General features: G+C 38.6%; 1 protein-coding gene across 1 annotated transcript; it reads right to left on the reverse strand.

The window, feature by feature from the left end:
• Positions 1 to 614: 614 nt before the first annotated feature.
• Positions 615 to 20,001, reverse strand: LOC120553994 (carnitine O-acetyltransferase-like). The gene is made up of 14 exons (XM_039792543.1): positions 19,714 to 20,001; positions 18,897 to 19,175; positions 17,596 to 17,708; positions 16,609 to 16,662; positions 15,221 to 15,371; positions 10,752 to 10,926; positions 7,284 to 7,456; positions 6,748 to 6,848; positions 4,435 to 4,554; positions 3,076 to 3,198; positions 2,555 to 2,690; positions 2,311 to 2,373; positions 1,066 to 1,215; positions 615 to 866 (listed from the first exon to the last, which is right to left on the reverse strand). The coding sequence occupies exons 1-14, from the start codon at positions 19,738 to 19,740 to the stop codon at positions 615 to 617; spliced, it is 1,917 nt and encodes a 638-aa protein (XP_039648477.1). The 5' UTR covers positions 19,741 to 20,001.
• Between the last annotated feature and the right edge of the window lie 230 nt (positions 20,002 to 20,231).

Consider the following 20,231-nt stretch of genomic DNA (forward strand, 5'->3'; position numbering starts at 1 on the left):
CGACTCTCCAGTATTTTGAATTGGTAGTGCAGTAACTATTTTAACCGCTAGCTGCCAGTATTACATACAATATTACATATTGCACCTTTAAAGTTTCTTGTTGCCCCACATTTTCCATGTTTTTATTTTACTATTTTGTTACTGTGCCCATTAGTGGCCTATGTCACATAAGCTGAAAGCACATTTCTATTTAGGTAATTGAAGACAGACTTCTTTTTTTTATGCAACGGGGTTAAAGAAGGGGGAAACACTACCAGCCCACCGGGAAAAGTCACGACTCTCCCAAGTATTTATATTTGTGCATACTTATTTATATTGTTCTTATAATTTATCTGAATTGATATTTATTTATGTTTTACAATGGGAGCTACTGCAATGTTACCCAAATCCCCCCCAGGGATCTCCGAAAGACAGCTTTTGTTTTATTATTTCGCTTTATTACAGAAAGTTCTACAACAGGGTGCATTCATAAATTCCATCTACAATGGTTAGTCCCTGGTGCATGTCCGTGGTTTATAATTACAATATTATAGTCTGTATAAAGCAATGCTGTACCAGTTGGAACTCATGAATGTTTATATATTATCATCTTAACTCTGCAATAATATGTTGCACTATTGGTTTAAGTCTGGATTAGCTTCAGCTCTTGTAGTATGTTCCAGCAGGGTCCTCAAGTCCAACAGGGCATCCTGCAACACATCGATCAATGCATCCTGCACACCATTGGCCCGATGGTCTTTGCAAGTGTTGCATAATGTAGTATAGGGCAACTGGAGTTCAATGTTGTCATTCTTGATACCATAGAGGAGTTCATACCTTCCAGGTTCACCGGAAAAACATATCCGACATCCAGCCTTGTTGTATACCTGGTGAAAAAGGGACAAAAATGAAAAGGCAGCGGTTAGTTATTGTTGTAGCACTGAGTACTTTATACGTGTTTTCTGTGAATTGTAGTGGATCTTCTTTTGGGGCTAAGCAAGAACTTCCAGCAACATTTTCTGTGACATATTCCATTTGTACGGTGAATGATAATACTGGTTACCGGTACTGGATACCGGTCCTTACCTGACTTGAATAGAGTTGCACAGCGACTTCTTTGTCTAAGGTTTTATAGAAGGAGCTGTCTGTGAAGATCTCAGGCATTGAGACTTTTTCCTCAACAGCCTGCATCTTCAGAGCCCAGAGGTGGCTGGATATTTCATGGCCATCCCTTGCCTGTTAGGATGGAGAAAATACAATATGTTTACAAAGTCGAAGACTTGTGGTATTAAAGTAACCCTGTGGAGTTCTCTTCTCCATAATTCAGTTTTTTGCACTAAAGCCCATCGTGTGGCCTTGAGGTTTAACACATGTTAGATGTATTTCCTTCCTTAAAACAAAACCTGGCCTAAAACTAACCGGATTCATCCTCAAAGTTTGGATCCTGCACTGTTTACAGTCAGGTCTTCTTCTTCCCTACCATTGCTGGTGCATTGCAGGAATGTATATTACAGTAACTGCTTACACATTGTAACAACCACTAATAATCTAGAGCACCATCCTCTCTGCCGATCACTGGGTCGCTTTTAATGGACATCACAGGAGAGTGAAAAAAGGGCATTTACTATCTAACTGGGATGTTTTGGGACCGATTGGTGGGGATTTTCTATGGAAAAAGTACACACGGCAATACACGCAAATTACGTTTAACCATGTATCCAGCTAATTCAAATAGCTCACGTTAACAGTTAACTTAATCTATTGAACAGACAGATCCAATTTCCCTGAGGAAATTCTGAGTCAGGTACAGCCCTAACTAGTCAAGAATATTTTGAAACTGTATTATGTATTCATGTATTCATGTTTTGTTACATTCATAGTGACTGGTATTAATACTATTGCTCAGCAGTTAAAACAGTGTATAAACCAATATCTTCCACACACGCATGCATACCCACACACATTTTTCTGCTTTGAATTGGATACTATTGTTATTATTGTTGTTGTTAATATTGTTATTAGTTTGCAATCACTTTTATGCTGTCATTATTTTCTGTATCTTAAAGTATTTGTTTTCCATAAACATCGTGCAATTCAGACATTATTTTGGTGGAGGCTTCAAATAACCCTTCTGAAGTTTCTGCCTCTCTGCATTGCATGCTATGCATTACCTTTGAAATGTTTTGTATTTAAAGTTGTTTGGTGGGATAGTGTAAAAGGACAACTGTTAACAAACCAACAACAGTTATTGCTAAAAGGCATCTTTACACTGAACATCAACTGCACATACACTGAACTGAAGTGTTGAGTGGTGCTGTGAATGATACTCACCAAGTTAGTGTGCCATTGGTGTGCCTTTATAGCCTTCTCCAATAAATCAACCTTCTCGGAGTTCTGCGCAAAACAGGAAGAAGACAGGAATGTTACCACACATCACTTGTAGTTGGTTAGTGTTTATTATTGTGATTTCTGTTCAGAAATAGTATAATATAAAGCAAGCCAAGTCTCTCTGATATCAACACATTTGTCATTATATAAGAGTTGCATTACAACATTACATTCCCTCTCTTCAGACCTGTTTGTTAGGGTCATCAAAGGCCTTGACAAAGGTAACTGAGGCAGGTAAGTTTATAATGGTAAAACCCAAACGGCCCAGTCTGAAGGTACGCATGGAGACACATTCCAGCGCTACAGGGATCTGCTGGTGTATTCTGACAAAAGAAAGGAGAGAAATGTTTTTAACAAACTGTGTTTCAACATACAGAGCACTGAATCTTTTTGACCAGTCAAATTATACTGGAGCTCAGCAAACACAGTGAGTATAATGTTTCACTAACTATCCAGTTTGATTTTGCTGGGGGGATTTGTTTATCCATTACTCCAGTTTCTGATGGGGAAATGTAATGTAATCATTCTGTTTCTTTAACAATAAAGCTTTCATTTCATTTCAGTTTGACAAGATTCTCTGTTGCTGCCTGACTGACGGTTTTTATGCAACCTTTGCCACTCTAGTTAACCTTGGTTAAATAATACTACAGTAGTATAAAGCCTGTACAAAAAGACAGTCCATCTCCACATGACTTTTAGGCACCTCACCTGTAGTAGGCCAGCTGTATCGCCATCTGTACGAAAGCATCAGGGCTCAACTTGAAGGCCTTTATAAGATTTTTCCCAAAGTGTTTGAATACCGTAGTAGTCATACCCAGGCTTTGTGCCCGTCTGTGGTGGTGGGAATGGGAGACATTTTTGGACAGTTAGACCTTTCTTGGGTAGTTTGACAGATGTTTGCAGAAGTGTTTGACAGCACTGGAACATTTCATTGTCATTGAAGGAACCACACTAGCTAGTTTGAGCCCCATTAATCAGATCTATCGCACTTTGTTCATGTTTAACATGACCCCCTCCATACACACTAAAGTTAGTCCATAAGGCTCTATGCTTGGACCTATTCTATTTACGTATGCTTCCTTTAGGCAAAATTATTAGGAAACACTCCATAATTGGAATTCTGCAACAGCTTCTTCTCAGAAGCCATTAGACTCCTGAACTCAAAATAATCCCTTCACTGAATCCCCTGCAGTGAGCCACTGGACTGTGATACTACAATAACAGAGTTTAACATGTGCAATAACTGTATTCATAGGCAGCTGTTTACTACATTAGAGTATCATAAAGTGTGCATTTCTGTAAAGGGGAGTGTTGTGGGTAGCCATAGAACTCATATTCATTTAGAGATCTTGAGGTGAGAGGTCAAGGGACTCCTTCAAAATGTACATGCCAGTTTTTCCTTTTCCAAAATTGAGTCTAACTTTGGAGCTGTGATGGTTGGAGTCCAGCTGGCTGTAAGTGTCTGTTTTTTTTTGCTGTCAGTTTGTGTTGGCTCTGCCTCTCTGTCTCCCTCTGTTTCCCCCCCTCCCCTCCTACCTGTGCCAGCCAGCTGATTGCGCACACCTGCTCGCCTCCTCACTACCACTCCTCCCGCCGTACACACCTGCCGGTCATCAACTTCAATCAAGCCCAGTATATCAACCCCGGTTTGACTCTTCATCTTTGCTTGATCGTTGCTCCTGTCTCATTGGTGACATATGCCTCAAGCGCCTGCATACTCTCCTGTGTGTGTTCCTGCCTGTGCTTTTGTGATACTTTTTTTGTCTCTTCAGTGCTTCCCTTTATATAGTCATGTAATGCATTGCATTAGCCATTTATATTTGAATGTGGCCGTGTAGAGGGCGGGACATGAGGTTGGTCCATTTTCAGGTGGATTGTGATTTATAAAGGGAAAAATGCCTGCATGTCTGTACGCACAGTTTTATAAGTCAGATTTTTTTTGGTGCAAGCAATTTTCTGCTTTTGAGAGCATGTAGACTTTTAGTAGGAATCCTGCACACTGTGTAGTAAATGAGACCCAGGTCATTGGGTGTTTATGTAACTATCACAACTAAAAGCTGTTCTCACATGTGCAGGTGCCTCTTGGCCTCCTCAATGTCCTTCTTGAGTTCTGGTGTGATGTTGAAGTGTAGTCTCTGGGGTTCGGGAAGCGGCTCCAAGGGAGACTGCATCACCTGTGGCTTTCTCCTGTTTTCACACAAATGATACATGGGAGGGAACAGAGGGGAATTAAATGAAAAATCAAAGTCACATAAAAAACACACAGAAACAAGAGCGGGCACCCATATATAGAGGTTTGCTCCTTGACGCAGCGGGCCCGGGTTCGACTCCGACCTGCGGCCCTTTGCTGCATGTCGTTCCCTCCCTCTCTCTCCCATTTCATGTCTTCTGCTGTCCTATCAAAATAAAGGCTGAAAATGCCCAAAAAAGAAATACACAGAAACACTAACCAAGCACATCTGACAGCTAAAATACCAGGAGCAAACAAAAGATCTGAAATGCTTGTGTCTTAATAAGCCAATACAGACTCACATAAAAAAAAAAAAAAAATGGATCTAAGATCCTGCAGATCGGTTTGGGACAATGTTGAATTAAATGTCTGATTTGGAGTAAGTGTTTAGAAGAAGAAAGCCCATAAACCAAAGAATTAAACACAAGAGGAAAAGCCGGGCATAGAACAAAGGGGAAGACTCTGTTGACACTGAATGCCTTATTCAAAACTTAGAAGCAATGTTTCTTTTACTGCACTTATTGCACTAAAAGCATTACTTGGTTATGTATACAGTGGGGGTACTGGTGCCTTTCATCTGCATGTAAGCAGTACAGCGAGTCTTTAGACTTTCCTTTAAATTACCAGCTAACGCTAGCGGTAGCTAGCTAGCTAGCTTAGTTGGCAGAATGCAGAACATAGGGTGACCAAACGTCCTCTTTTGCCCGGACATGTCCACTTTTTACGTACTGTCCGGGGCGTCCGGGGGGGTTTTATAAATTCATGAAAATGTCCGGTTTTCACTGTTTTTCATGGGACCATTAAGCGTGTACTTAAATTGACTGGCGCTTTGCACACAATGCTACGGTACTTTGTTTTGTGACATAATTCCTGAGAGGCTGCTTTGTGGGCGGCTCTGCGACGCACACATACCCAGGGACCAGAGCAGACAGCGGAGCAGCATTGCACACAAGATGCCGAAGTGTTGTCTGCTAAAGATTTCCCACCGTGTCAGAAAACACAGAGGAGACACTTTGTTTCTCTCACTATGACTCTAAAGTCGTACTCGCTCGCCACCACTCTCTCACTTAATTCTCCCTCGCTCTATCACCCACTCCCCACACACACAGACTGCCGGCTCGACACACACACCAGCGTATTAACATTAGGCTACGGCGAAAGCTCTGCGTGGAGCCGGCGTACAACCATAAAATAACTTGTCCGGTCCAGGCGGAGTGCACCATGTGCAAAGCTGGCACATACGTTTCTGTGTCTAACACAGAAGAGGTCATATTTACAACATTATTTCATATTATTTATTTATTTTAAAAGAGATATTATTTTGTTACAGGTTGTTACAGATTTTATTTTATTACAGAAGTTATTTTTGCACCATTGAGGCATGTTCATTAACCGTTAATTAAGCCTGTCTGAATTTGTGTCTCGAGGTCGGGCCGAGTGTCCTCTTTTTTTGGAATCAAAATATGGTCACCCTACAGAACAAGACATTTTTAGGCAACCAAAATGTTCCAGTTAACTTTGATGAAGTTAAAACACAATGTAAGGGGGTCAAAGTTTACGCTGAAAACAGCGACAACACGCAAAAAACAAGTGCAGGTCTATTTTAATGTCCACATTGCCATGGATACGCATTGCTAAGCCTCTGTCCTGATTGACACGTCGGCGTGTAGCCATGCACCATAACTTACTGAATGAACATCATGCCGTATGGAAAAGACTTAATGTAGCGATTAAGACCCCAAATTCACAATGAAAATGTTTATTGAGGTAATAAATCAAGTGAAAAGTAGTAGGTTCATTTTCTCATAGATCTCTTTATACATGTATTTTTCTTCCCTGCTGGAAATTACATACTTTGACCATTATGTTTTACAGTCTATGGTTAGACCTCAAGAAGGGTGAGCAACACTGAATGTAAACAGAAACTTTGTTCACATCAAAACTCCACAGGGCACCTTTGAATAGTTCAGTATTGTAGACATATATGTGATTGGACAAAGACAGTAATCCTTTCACCGGTCCATGCCACAGCAAGATGTTATGATTTTAAACTCTATGTGCACACTTTCCTAACTTTTTATCATGTGACTATTACAGCAAATCAAAACACCTACACTTACAGAAGCAAATGTATTTTTAGGTCTACTCACATAAGGGGTAACAAATCTTCGCACATGTCCACAACAACTACACCATCAGCAGTGGCATTTGCGGTGGTAATTCCACATAACCCGTCTTCTCCAATAATTATCTGAAAAAAAACAATATATATAAAAAAAATAAAATAAAAACACAATTAGCATTACATCCCAACTTCTCATGAGTCTATTTGTTCCTGTATGTGCGACTATGTTGCTGAAGTTCTTTTAACCAGTGAATGCTTAAGGGAGAAGTTGAGATTTGCTCAGCAGTTGATTGGTGCCTTTATTGTACTGATTATTATTGACTATCATTACTGGTTAGCCATGATGGGCTGATACAGCAGTACAACCGTATCATTAATGCACTATAGACTGATGCATTTATGCAGAGAGACAAGAGAGAGAGAGATACATGTATTCAACAATAAAATGGTTTCTTCTGGCTGTCCGTTTTAAAATTTGTAATATCAGTCCCAAGTGCTCGTGCCAGAATAAGAAAACAACCCTCAGTGTTTTGTGTATAATGTTCCTTTGTGTTATATCACCTGCAGCCCCTTGTCAAACCAGCGGTTTCCACTGTTCCACTGACTGCCTCCTCCGTGCAGCATCGAGTCAATGGCATTGTTGTCAAACGTCTCATCCGGGGGCATCGCTCCATCCAAACACACTGTGAAGATGCTGCTTTGGATAGCCAACACTGACTCTTTGTTGGTCTTATCTAATAATAATACAAATAATAACTTGTATAGCAGCTTTAAAACAGAGTTTGGCAGACAAAGCAGGATATCCAGGGGTCAATATAACAACAGAGGGCTAAACAGTGGGGCTAAACGTTAGCAAGACAAAATTTGGGTACATAAAAACAAGAGGACAAAAGAGTAGTAGAGAGAAGACAAAACAGAAAACAATTAAAAAAAACATAGTAAATAAAAATAGTCACATAAAAAAGGGTTAAATCATTAACATCAATAATAAGTCAAGTTAATAAATAAATAAAAGTGATATGAAGCAATAAAAAATAGACGACATCACATGAAGGCAAGTCTAAATAGGGTTTTAACAAGTGTCGCTGCCTTTTTATGTGAATTCAAAGAACATATTAAGGCTCAAAAACTTAAAAACACTAAAAAAGTAACACAACTGTCAAACTGTAACTAACTGGCGAAGTTAGTAGAATAATGTATGTGGTTTTGTTTCTTTGTATTATAAAAGTTTATTCATCATTATTTTATATATACTAGTACTACCCCAAAATGACTTACAGAAGGACCCCAAAGCACTTAATATGCAACTATATATGCACACTATATCCTACTACTGACTTACTGACTACGGACTTACTATGTACTTCTACTTAAGAGGAAAAAATTATACTACTACATTTACCTGTCAATGTCAATCAACCACAATAACCGGACCGAGTATAGAGACAGACTCGCATTGGACTCAGAAAGACGGAGTCAGTCGGCTCAAAAATGTGAGTGGGAGCGGAAGAAAAGGTGGAAGGCAATGAAAATAAAGAGTTTTAGAGTAACCTTAACCCTAACTACATTTTAGTGATTTTAGTGCTGTCTTTCACTTAACACACACACTTAAAGTTCACTTAAGTATTTTGCCGACAATAATGTTATTAGTCTTATAAGTCAGCAGCACACTTAAACAACCAGATTTAGCCAATATAAAAGGCGAATTAAATATAAAATCAACAACACAAAAAGGATGTAATTGGAATTCCACAGGTTAAAATTATTAAGACATGAAATAAAACAATGAATGATAATGCATAATAAAACAAACAAAACAATGGTTCAAAAGTTATGGATTTTAAACATGTCCATAATACTTTGAATAAAGAAATGTTTTAAGTCTTGATTTAAAAATATCCACTGAGCCTGCCTCCCTAACGTTGGATGGAAAACCATTCCAGAGGGAGGGTGCGCGAAAGGCAAAGGCCCGGTGGCCAGCTGATCTTTTTTTTATATTTGGAACGATCAGAAGACCAGCATCCATAGAACGAAGGGGGCGTGTTGGGATATACGGTGTAAGTAGCTCACTTAAGTAGGCAGACGCAAGTCCCTTTAAGGCTTTATAAGTCAAAAGAAGAACCTTAAAATCAGCCCTGCCTTGCACAGGTAACCAATGTAGAGCAGCCAAAACGGGTGAAATGTGGCTAAATGTTTTTGTCAAAACTTGGGCTGCCGCATTTTGTACGAGCTGGAGACTTTTGGTCGTACAGGCAGGGAGGGCTGAAAACAATGCGTTGAAGTAATCAAGTCTTGATGAGACAAATGCATGAATTAATATTTCAGCATCGTGCATTGATCTTATTCGAGAAATGTTGCCTAGATGGTAAAAGGCAGTCCTAGTGATAGCCTTTATATGTGGCCGGAAAGAGTTTTGTCAAAGGTGACACCTAAGTTCTTAACAGTGTCACTCACTCTCTGATCACACAGTCGTTAAAATTTAAAATTTGTTTCTCCACTGGGATGCTATATTTGGTTGGCCTCACTATGAGCAGCTCTGTTTTGTCTGCATTAAGCAGCAATAAATTCTTGCCCATCCAATTTTGAATTTCTGCTAGACATGCCTGTAATTTCAGAATCTGTGAATGGTTATTTTGTAATAGAGGGACATATAGCTGTGTGTCATCTGCATAACAATGAAACTGAACATCAAAGCTGCTGATGATCGAACCAAGAGGGAAGCATATAGATGGAAAACAGCATAGGGCCCAGTACTGACCCTTGTGATATACCACAGCCTACCTTGCACAGTTCAGAAGTAGATTCATTAAAAATGACATGCAGAAATCTATTGGATAAGTAAGAATTAAACCAAGAAAGTACTGTCCCTTTAATCTCAACATGTTTCTCAAGCCGGGCGAGAAGTAAAGTGTTGTCTATTGTATCGAAAGCTGCGCTCAGATCGAGGAGTACTAGAAACGATGCATGGCCACTATCACATGAAAGCAGAAGATCATTTGTGACTCTCGTCAGGGCAGTTTCCGTGGAATGACCAGACCGGAAACCAGATTGAAATTTCTCAAATAGGCTGTTGTTAGATAAGTGGGCAGTAAGTTGTTCCACAACAGCCCTCTCCAGAATTTTGGACATGAATGGTAGATTGGATACAGGTCTATAGTTTTGTAAAACATGAGGGTCTAAATTGGGGTTTTTAAGTAGTGTTTTTATGAAAGCTAATTTGAATACTGCTGGTACCATACCTTGTGTGACATATTAATAGTAGAAAGAACGTGGTTAGTCTAAGTGAGACAGGGGGTTCTCTTTGCCCGTTAGCTCCGATGTGATGATGTTATTTTCTGCTGTGTGCTTGGAAGTGGTGAAGTTGCAGCTCACAGCAACTTAATACAATATAGTGTCTGGCTTTTGTTTGATATCTAGTGTCGGCAAAAATGGCTTTTATTCAGTTTCATCTTAGTGAAATGATTGGGTAATGAAAGGTAACTCAGTGACAAGTATATCATGACATATGAATTCCATCAGTCTGAATCTATTATAAATCAATGATGTTACCATTTATGCAAAGTAAAGTGTAGTTCTCTGTCTACATAGAGGGAGAAATAACACTATTCCAACAAAAATAAATATAATGAATGTGAATTATGTGAATTATTCCCTTTCGTTTTTGATTCTCTATCAAGGGACAACTCCAAACAAATTGGTTTACAGACCAGACATATTGCTGGAATGGACCAAAAAAAGAAAGCAACACTGGCACTGGCTGTCCTTAAGCAAGGCACCGAACCCCCAACTGTGCATGGGCAACCCTCTCGTTTTGACATCTCGCCAGTAATGCATGAGTATACTGCAGGTCCTGTTTGCATGTGTGTGCATTTCAGACATTGTGTATGATGCTTAATATAATAAAAAAAAAATGAATTTCCCTTTTGGTATTCACGCGGTGTATAGTTCCTGCCAAAAGATCACCTTTCTTTCTGTAGACAATAAGTTGATTTCACTGGTTGTCATAAATAAGTGCAGACTTGGTCTCACCCTTGATGAGGTCGATGTAGGTTTTGCCCCAGATGTCACGATGCTCTGTGGCGAGGATGCCGATAGGCTCCATGTTGTTCTGTAGTGAGGAGTTGCAGATCCTATCCAGCTGAACACAGAGCTGATCAACTGTCAGCGGAGTCCCATCACGGTTGTACATGTCCAGCACAAAGAACTGAAGAAAACACATGAAAGCAAGACTGGATTACCAACTGAGCAAAGCTCAGGTGCCCCCCAGGGCCTCAGGTTGTCTGTGTGGAAATTACTTTGTGGTGATATGATTTATAATCATTCGTAATTACAATTTGTAATTAACAAAATTAATACACTGAAAAATCTCACTGTGTTAGCAGACTTTTCTTCACATAATTTAATTAGAACTCCATACGAGTGTCTCTGTGTGTACAGTTGTTTTTTAAGTTTGATAATTAGGCCTGCTATGACATATTCATGACAAGTTATATTGTCTTGCTTAATGTCAAGGTGTCATAACACAAAAAGCTCAACAATGCTAACTTTGCATTAAAAGGTGTCATATCTTGTCGAATCACACTTAATGGCAGCCATGAACATTCATGAATACTCCTTCATGTTCATGACAGGTGTCATGTCTTGGTCATGGCAGTCTTATGTACACCCCTTTAAAGAAAGTGTTGGATGTAACACCACCTATTACAATTGTAATACTAAATCCCCTGAATTAGAAGAGTGTGCTTCCATCAGCAGTATTTCCAACATGATCCAGTTTGTTTTACTTTAATTTGTATTATTTAATACAGATTTTTATTTTCATGTACTCATCTTTAATGATTTCACAAAAATAAAAAGCATTTCCCAGATTAACACATAACTGAAATATTGCAAGGGATTCTTTTAAAAAGAAAAAAAAATGACTGTATGTTTAACAACAAGTCAAGCAAGATAACTATCCAGCCATGTCATTGTCCCCAAATCAATATCAAGACTTTCACAAACAAATGATATGCTGTGTGTACTGTCGGCCGCAGCCTGAAGTAGCGAGTTGAACAGCGAACAAGATGTGAGATGATTGCTATGAAACCAAGTAAGTTCAGAGGGGCAGTGTAACTTAATCTGTGCAGCTTGGTTGTTAGCGAAAACCTCTGGTGTTCAGCGGACAAGGAATTGAAGGACTACACTAAGTGTTCAGAGCCAGGTACTGCCATTCATTTCCTGATGAGGCTCTGAATGCTACTGTGAACGCATAGCATACCCCATGCTGAACAAGGCAAAGCTCAAGACAGAACTCTCTCTGATCTATGAGAATCCTGAATTCAAGGGCTGCTGTGGTGCACTGGCACTGTACCAGGTTCTCATGAGCTACAACCTCCAGGAGACATCCTCTGAGACTGTGACTCTGAAGCTGAGAGATGTTTCTCAACTTTGACACGAGTTAAGACATTCCTGCGAAATTCAATGGGCTAGGAACGTTTGAATGCACTGGCCATGCTTTCCATGGAGAGGGAACTAGTCCTAAACATGCCTGATTTCAATGAGAAAGTCATTGACCGCTTTGCTGCATTGAAAGAGAGAAGAGCACAGTTTCAGTACAAGTAATGTAGCCTCTCTCTCTCTTTGTCCCTCCCTGTCTGTCTCTTTAACACACACACATGCCCAAATAAGTTCACAGTTGATGTTGTTTTAGTTATTTTTCATTCATTCAAAAAAAAGTAAAAAAAATTAGATTTTTTTTAAAAATTATTTTTACAAATCTATACAATTGGCCAGAATATGGTTGTTGTTCATATTTACAAATCTATACAAATGGCCAGAATATGATTTTTTATATTTACAAATCTATACAAATGGCCAGAATATGGTTGTTCATATTTACAAATCCATACAAATGGCCAGAATATGATTTTTCATATTTACAAATCTATACAAATGGCCAGAATATGGTCGTTCATTTTTACAAAGCCATACAGATAGCTGTGTTTACCTTTTCTAGAAATAATTTTCAAATGCTGTTTTCAGGCAAAATGTCTATCACTGTTCATGCTCATTTTCACAAATCTATACAAGTGGGCAGAGTATGGAAGTCTATACAAATTGCTTATTACCAATAACTTGCATCAATGTTTTCAGTAGCCTCTATCAAAAGCTCCTGCTCGTTTGTTGTGAATTATGCTCTGGTGCACATAATTCCAATTCAACCATGAGGCCTTTTTGAAGTAAGTAATTAATGTGTATATCAGAATTCTTTAGTTAAACTTAGCAGCACCTCATCATTCTGGTTTGGTCTTCAATGTGTAAAACCAAGATGCCCAGACCACACTAGGTCAAGCCTCACTTGTTCATTCCCCTATTTGTGACAACGTTACTTTGCTTTTATTAAGTAGCACTTTGGTCATATCCTACTTTCCAGAAAATGTAGTTCTAAAGATCCACTTCTCTCAACAATTTGTCTACTTGTTATTGCCATGCTGTTACTATTTATTGTTTAACGTGTGGACTTCCCTTTACTCTAAAACATTATTAGGCTGCACTTTGAAATGTTGTAAATGTGGCAAAAGCTCTTGCTGATCCTGCAATCTGAACAAATACCCAGATGCTATATTTTCAGCTGATATTTCAGTTGTTTATGGAAATGCATACTGTTTATGCAGTGTTGAGGAATGTGAAAGAACACCCTTGATTATTTTTACTGTGATTACTTATTTTGCTTTTGTAAGCCACAACAATTTTGAGATCAGTCAATAAATGCTTCTGCTATTGACTTATATGCTGCCCCTGTCTTTATGTTGTTGCTGGACATATCTTTTAAAAAATGTGTGTAGGTCACCTAAATCATAAGAAAAATTCCCCCCCCTGAGAATTTTTTCAGGAGCCACCACTGCATTGAAAGTGCTCTATGAAGGTAAATATGGTGCAAAACGTGAGAGCTTGTAGAATACGATGTGAGAACTTGCAGAACAAAAAATCTGAACGTGTAGCCTATGTTAACATTTGCACTTGTAAAACTAAAATTTGCACTTGTAAAAAATATTCACACACGTGATCTGAATTTGAAGTCACAAAAAGAAAAAAAACATGAGAGCTTGTAAAAAAAATCTGAACTTGTAAATTGAAATTTGCACTTGTAGAAAATATTCACACACCTGTATTCTGAATGTGAAGTCGCAGAAAAAATATTCACAAATGTGTAGATTGATAGTTGCATGAACACAATGACAGCTGCAAACTTGTAATGCAACATTTACTCGTGTACTTTTTTTTTTTACTCAGGTTCATTTTCCATCACAACCACAACTCAGTGATTACAACCTCTCATATCTGTCACTGCAACTTCACATATGTTGCTCTCTCGCATCACAAAGTGGCGAATCTGCGCCTGGACTTTTGCAACACTTCTTGCGATACATTTGGTGAAAAACTAATTTGTACCTGTGGACTTTCAGATTCAGATCACGTGTGTGAATATTTTTTACAAGTGCAAATTTTAGTTTTACAAGTGCAAATGTTAACATACACGTTCAGATTTTTTGTTCTGCAAGTTCTCACATCGTATTCTACAAGCTCTCACGTTTTGCACCATATTTACCTTCATAGTGCTCAACCTGCTAATGTTGCCTCAAGCTTCCCTTTGCTAATGTTACCTCAAGCTTTTCTTATGGCTGTTTGTGTATTTACGTTCCATACTTTAAAGACTCTACTAGCCTTGGCTGGCGTAGATAGCGTTCAGCTGGCACAGTTAAATTGACTCTTTGCTTGACCCGGACCGGGCCGCCGTGGACCTCACATTGTGGAGGTTATGATGTAGCAACATATTTCTGCTATGTTTCTGATTGACTAGAGTTCAAATATAGCTGCTTTCCGACCGGAGGGATTTTTGCAGTTCCTAGAACATAAAATTCCTAGAACCCTTTTTTTCTTGTGGTCCGACTGGACCAATTTGGGGATTTTTAAGTTCCTCTGTAACTCTTTCAGTGCAGGATCCTACTTCATGGCAGGGTCTTTTCGCTGTTCCCTTTTCAGTATAGGGACGTAGGTCAACGAGGGTCGGGTTTCTGGTACAGACAGACCAACAACGGGACAATTTTAACAGTTTTCGCCATCTTATTCATCACTAAATTCACTTCTGACAACGTTGTAGGCGAGAAATGAACTGTTTAGATTTCGAATATAGGCAGTCTTTGCGAGAATTTATGCCAAATTGACAATTTGCGTTAAAGTTTTCGGAGTTGAGAAGCTCCATGAAGTGAGGCGAGAGCCAGCAGGCGTGTCATGTGTTCTGTAAATTTAAAAGTTAAATAAAAAAAGTTGAAAAAGAAATAACAGATTCACAATTTGTTTGGAGTTTAAATGTAGCGCATCAATTTAGAATGCTAGTTCCAGTTTCACCGGAACTCGTAAGTTGGTGTCCTATATCACTTTTTAATAGAAACCCTACAGCCAATCAGAATTGAGTATTCACCCAGACCATGGTATAATGACGTGATGTTTCTCACCTGACAGTTGTGTACAACAGTGATGTGTTTCTCTGCGTAGAACTCCGATGAGTCTATCTCCAGACCAGGGACAGTGCAGGATGACAGAATCTGCTCGTACTGCTTCATACACAGTGGCTTCCCTCTTATGTATTCAGCTGGTAGTGTACCACTGTAAACATACAAACATGAAACACTAACTCAGCCATTCAGTATTGTATACAATTCTGGCCACTGATGAACATGAAGCTGCCACATCCAGTGGCTGTTCAGGACCACTTTGAGTAAAGTAGATCTGCCTCCATCTTTAACGTATATTTAGTCTCTTCATGTACATAACAAGAGAAATTTAGGAGGCCTACACCAGATATAATATAGCACTGATATAGTCAGCTCACCGTTCACTTTAACACATGATAAAGCGTTTGATGCACACATAATATTTTTTAATAAAGTTTGAATGAAAACAAACTTTTGCTGAAATCATTGTGCTCCATAAGATGTGTTCAGCTTGAGCCATGTCTTTTCTATGAATAGTCTTCTAGTCACATAGATGTTGGTGCAAAATACAAATACTAAAGCTGATCTAACCACAGATGATAGTGTTCCTAAAAGAGAGAGCAAATGTCTGAACTTGGTTGAACTTCTACAAGTTCAGCTTAAGTTGAGATCCAAATTCCCTTTAATGCCATTTGTATTCTATTTGATACTAGACTTTCAGTGACATCTATGTCATCCACATGATATACTTTCCTGAAAAACCTGTTGTATGAAAATGGTAAATGATACATGTTTTCTGCCCCCTGGTGGATTATCAATGCACTGCAGGCAGTATTGGTAAAATGCAGGCTTTAAATAGAAAATCAGAAATGTCTGTCCCGATTCACTGACCTGCACATGTTTTGCATGCAAATCTTTATTAATTTAAAGAGAAATTACAGTAAGAATGACAGTTATACTGTTACAAATACTTCAATATCAATATTTACTTGATTAAAGCAACTTACATGTTGTCAAAAGGTAAGAAAAAACTTTAATTTAAAAAATTTGAATTTTCTGGGCAGTATTTCATTGATTATTCAGGCTTTCAGGGGAAAAAAAACAGCATTCAAATTCTTCATAGAACTGATTTCATATCTCTGGCTTAAGACAACATCATTTTAAAAAGCATATCACTGTTTTCAGGCAGCAGTTGAAACCTCTGACCGTTCTTAATGTTAATGTGTAATTTAACTGCTTCTTCTGCCAAAAACAACATCATCTTTATTAAATTTTACAGTTCACCTTTGAGCTGCACAATAGCCATGAATTATAACATTGTGTGAAACAATAAATCTTGATGGAAAATAATTAAACACTGAGGATGACAAAGATCTTGCGTGTCAAAACATTTTAAGCATAGTACTCACTTGTCAATCATTGTCTTAAATTCAAACACAGCTGTAATGAGTTGGGCAGCACACCTGAACAAAAAAAATCATGGTTATTCATTTTAATGTTCAAAAACAAACTAACAATTTGAGAATGAGAATTATTTCATAAAGGAATGGTCCATGTTACAGAGGCTGAGATATCCCGACTTTTTTACCTTCGCATCTAATGCTAAAAATGATTAGTTAATAATTAAAGTGGTTTATAAAGTATCATGTAACATTCATTTGGCCCCATTCAATCTTTCTTTTGGTCATCTATGAAAGAGGTACTTTTTTGTACACCGATATCTGTCTAAATCATGTTAATAGATGCTTTAGAAAGTATTTATTAACCATTGCCAAGGTTTTCTAGTCATCAGATGCAACTTAACAATAGCCAACTGTATCATTTATATTAACGGTTTACAAATTATTTCTTAAAAAGGTTTACAAAACATTTGGCAATCATTAACAAATGCTTAATATAATATATAAAACTATATGAATGTGTGCAACAATAAACTGTTAAAATAACATAACAATAACATTATAGCATTACTAATAATTACTAATAATTAGTAAACATGAATAATTATAATTTAATTGTTAACAGTAAAATAACTATGAACTGAAGTTTAATTAAATATCAATTTACTGTTAATTAGTGATGGTTATATATTACAAATTGTCACCGACATTTCTTGTACTATTTTGTTAAAGTTGGATGGTGAACAGAGAGGCATCCGACAGGGTTGTCCCTCATCTAGGATGCTATACTATATAGAAATAGTTAGTGCCCGTCTACATGGGCTAGATGGTTCAGCCTCAGTTGTACTACATGGGGAGGGTTCTTTAACCCTAGTCTCGCATTGCCAGACCTTCCTCAACAGTGCTACAGAGGAGGGTCTGACTGTGGGTGTGTGTGTGTGTGTGTGTGTGTGTGTGTGTGTGTGTGTGTGTGTGTGTGTGTGCGTGTGCGTTTACCTTATTTGTCCCTTTTTATCTCTGAAATCCATTCGTGGAAAAACCACGCCAGACCAAGCCAAGATGGCCGTACGTTTGCTGAGATGATCAGTGATCACATAATGGTCTGATAACTACAAACAGTAACAAAGTAGAAGTGACACAAAGATACAAACAGACAGACCAATGTTTTTCATACCCTGCAGGGTTGCACACAGTGTACTGAACGTGCACTTTGACAAGAAAGTCTGGCTACAAAAGTCATTTGTTTGAATTTATATGTAAAGTGACAATCCTTTAGGTTAATTTCTGGTTATGAATTTGGTGACACCTGCAGTTACTGGTGGTAACATTTTATTGATAAAAGTCCCAGAATGCACTTGTATGATATGACCAAAACATATTAATATGGATCCCATGCAACTTCTAGCCAATTGGTCAGGGGATAGGACCTGAACAAATCGTGTTCAGTTACTTTGCGTAAGCATGGACACCTGGCCAATAGTAGCGTGTGAATGCTGTTGAAGGATGGGTCTTGCCTAGAAGTTGGGTGGGTTCCATAATAACGCAGCAAACACACCTTGAGCAACTCTGTCAGAAATGCAAAAGAAGCAGCGCTGCAGGATTGAGCAGGTTTTTGTTTAGTTACTATTATACCATTTAAAAAGTTAATTTAATGAATATGGTCCTCCTTTCCTCCAACTACGATTGAGACTGATATGCCATTAGTTCTAGGTTCAATATTGATAAATGATCAACAGGCAGATGTCTTCAAGCTAATTAGATCCAGATCTGGTGAGGGTAAATTCAGTTACCATGGTCCTGCTCTCTTTTGTTATACTAGTTATTCTTGCTGTCACTGTGGCTTTAGGTTTGAGATTATTGAGTGTGATGACATATTGAAGAAAGACTCAACTTTAGAAATACAGATCAAGGACTATTATTGAACATATGTGATTTTTTTTTTTTTTGCAGCCGGCCAAAAGAACAGGAGGCAACTTGTTTTCATTCAATGTGATGATGATTGTATTGTAAAACCACTACTGGCTGTAACTGCAGTGTTCTGTCTTGTGTTTAGACATTTACATACTACATATCATATTAGTTTTAGTGAAAAATCTGCTGTATCTGCATAATGTTTGTCTGTAACTCTGAGCAGGTGCAGCTGCCACTTTGACCCCACCCTTTCTCTCCAGTCCATCCCTCTTTTTCTGGCTAAACCCTCTCTCTCTCCAGCCAAATAACTGCAGAATGTGCGAGCATGTCACCCCCATTGTGTCGGTGAAAGTTTCTACAGCTGTTGGTGTAGTTGTTGAGCTCACCCAGTTCTCAGTGTTGTCTGCTTTCCTCTCCAGGCCTCTCTGCAGTCTTTCACCAACACCTCCTGCTTTCCGAAACTCTTCCACCAGCTCTTTTGTTCGCCTCAGCTCGTCCGGCTCCACCATGGGCTCCACGTAGCTCAGGTAGAGCTCACAGGTCTGCTGCAAAGGGGGGACAGGCATCTTGGGCAGTTCTTTCTGCCGGCTCAGGTTTCTTCCAGCAACCAGAGTCGATGATACAGGTTTCAACAATTGCCAGGGCTTCACCATGCCCACCTTCACCTGAAAGACACAACAATGTACTCAAATACATGCATGTTGTAACATATGACAGCTGTTTCATCTTGACTAGATACCAGTAAGTCATAATTTGTATTACAATCTATTCTGCAAGAAGAAGACCTGGATTAAAGGTTCATTTCGTGTTTTTTTCCAACCTGGACCCATGCATCGATTTCTAAGTAAGTGATATGAATAAAAATCTCTGAAATTGGCAACCGTCAGCGGTGAAGCGGGATGCAATGTAACCATATACAGTGGGGTAAATGTGCAGCATCAATTTCGTCCCTAAAAGTGATGTTTTTGCCACTGACAGGCTCAAAATTGGAAATGTAGAAGTTACGCACTCAGTTTTAACATAACAGTTAAAGGGGTATAGACCCAGTGCAATAATTAAAATCAAAATATAAAAAAAAAACTTTTACCAGAATTTAAGACATACGAATACAGGGTAACAAACCTTAGTTTTATACAAGGATAAATAAATGTACCCACATGATTTAGTCTAGCTAGTGTAATTCAATAAGGGGTTGTTACTTACCAGAGCTCTGCTGCAAATTCTCAACATTGTGCTTTCAGAGAAACCCCCACAGACTGAAGTCAGACACTATTTACCGGTGTAAATGTGTTTACGGGATACAGGTGGATAATGTCTTTAAAAGAAAAGCTTCTCGTATATGAGAGGAGTTGGTAACAATGGCTCTGCTGCCAGCTTAACTATCTAGAGACTATCTGACATCAACTGAATATAAAGGTAGGTTAACGCCAGTGGACTCAGGAAGATGTTAATCACTCAGTCTAACCACACCCACACGGTCCTGGAAAAGGTCCAATCACCAATGGACACCTGTGTGTGTGTCTAGAGCCTTTAATGTAATTTAAATACTGTAATGATGTCACAAACTGTCACATTGAGTAAATTTGTCTATCACCATGTCTCAGCTTGCAATGTTTTTCTGACAGGGATGAGAGGTAAGCAAACACTCACACCCTATTCTATGCCCCTGTGGGCTGTTTCACAAAAGCAGAGTTTATGAATCCAGGATATCCGATAAAGCG

The sequence above is a fragment of the Perca fluviatilis genome, chromosome 24 (assembly GCF_010015445.1).
Source record: "Perca fluviatilis chromosome 24, GENO_Pfluv_1.0, whole genome shotgun sequence".
Classification (NCBI taxonomy): domain Eukaryota; kingdom Metazoa; phylum Chordata; class Actinopteri; order Perciformes; family Percidae; genus Perca; species Perca fluviatilis.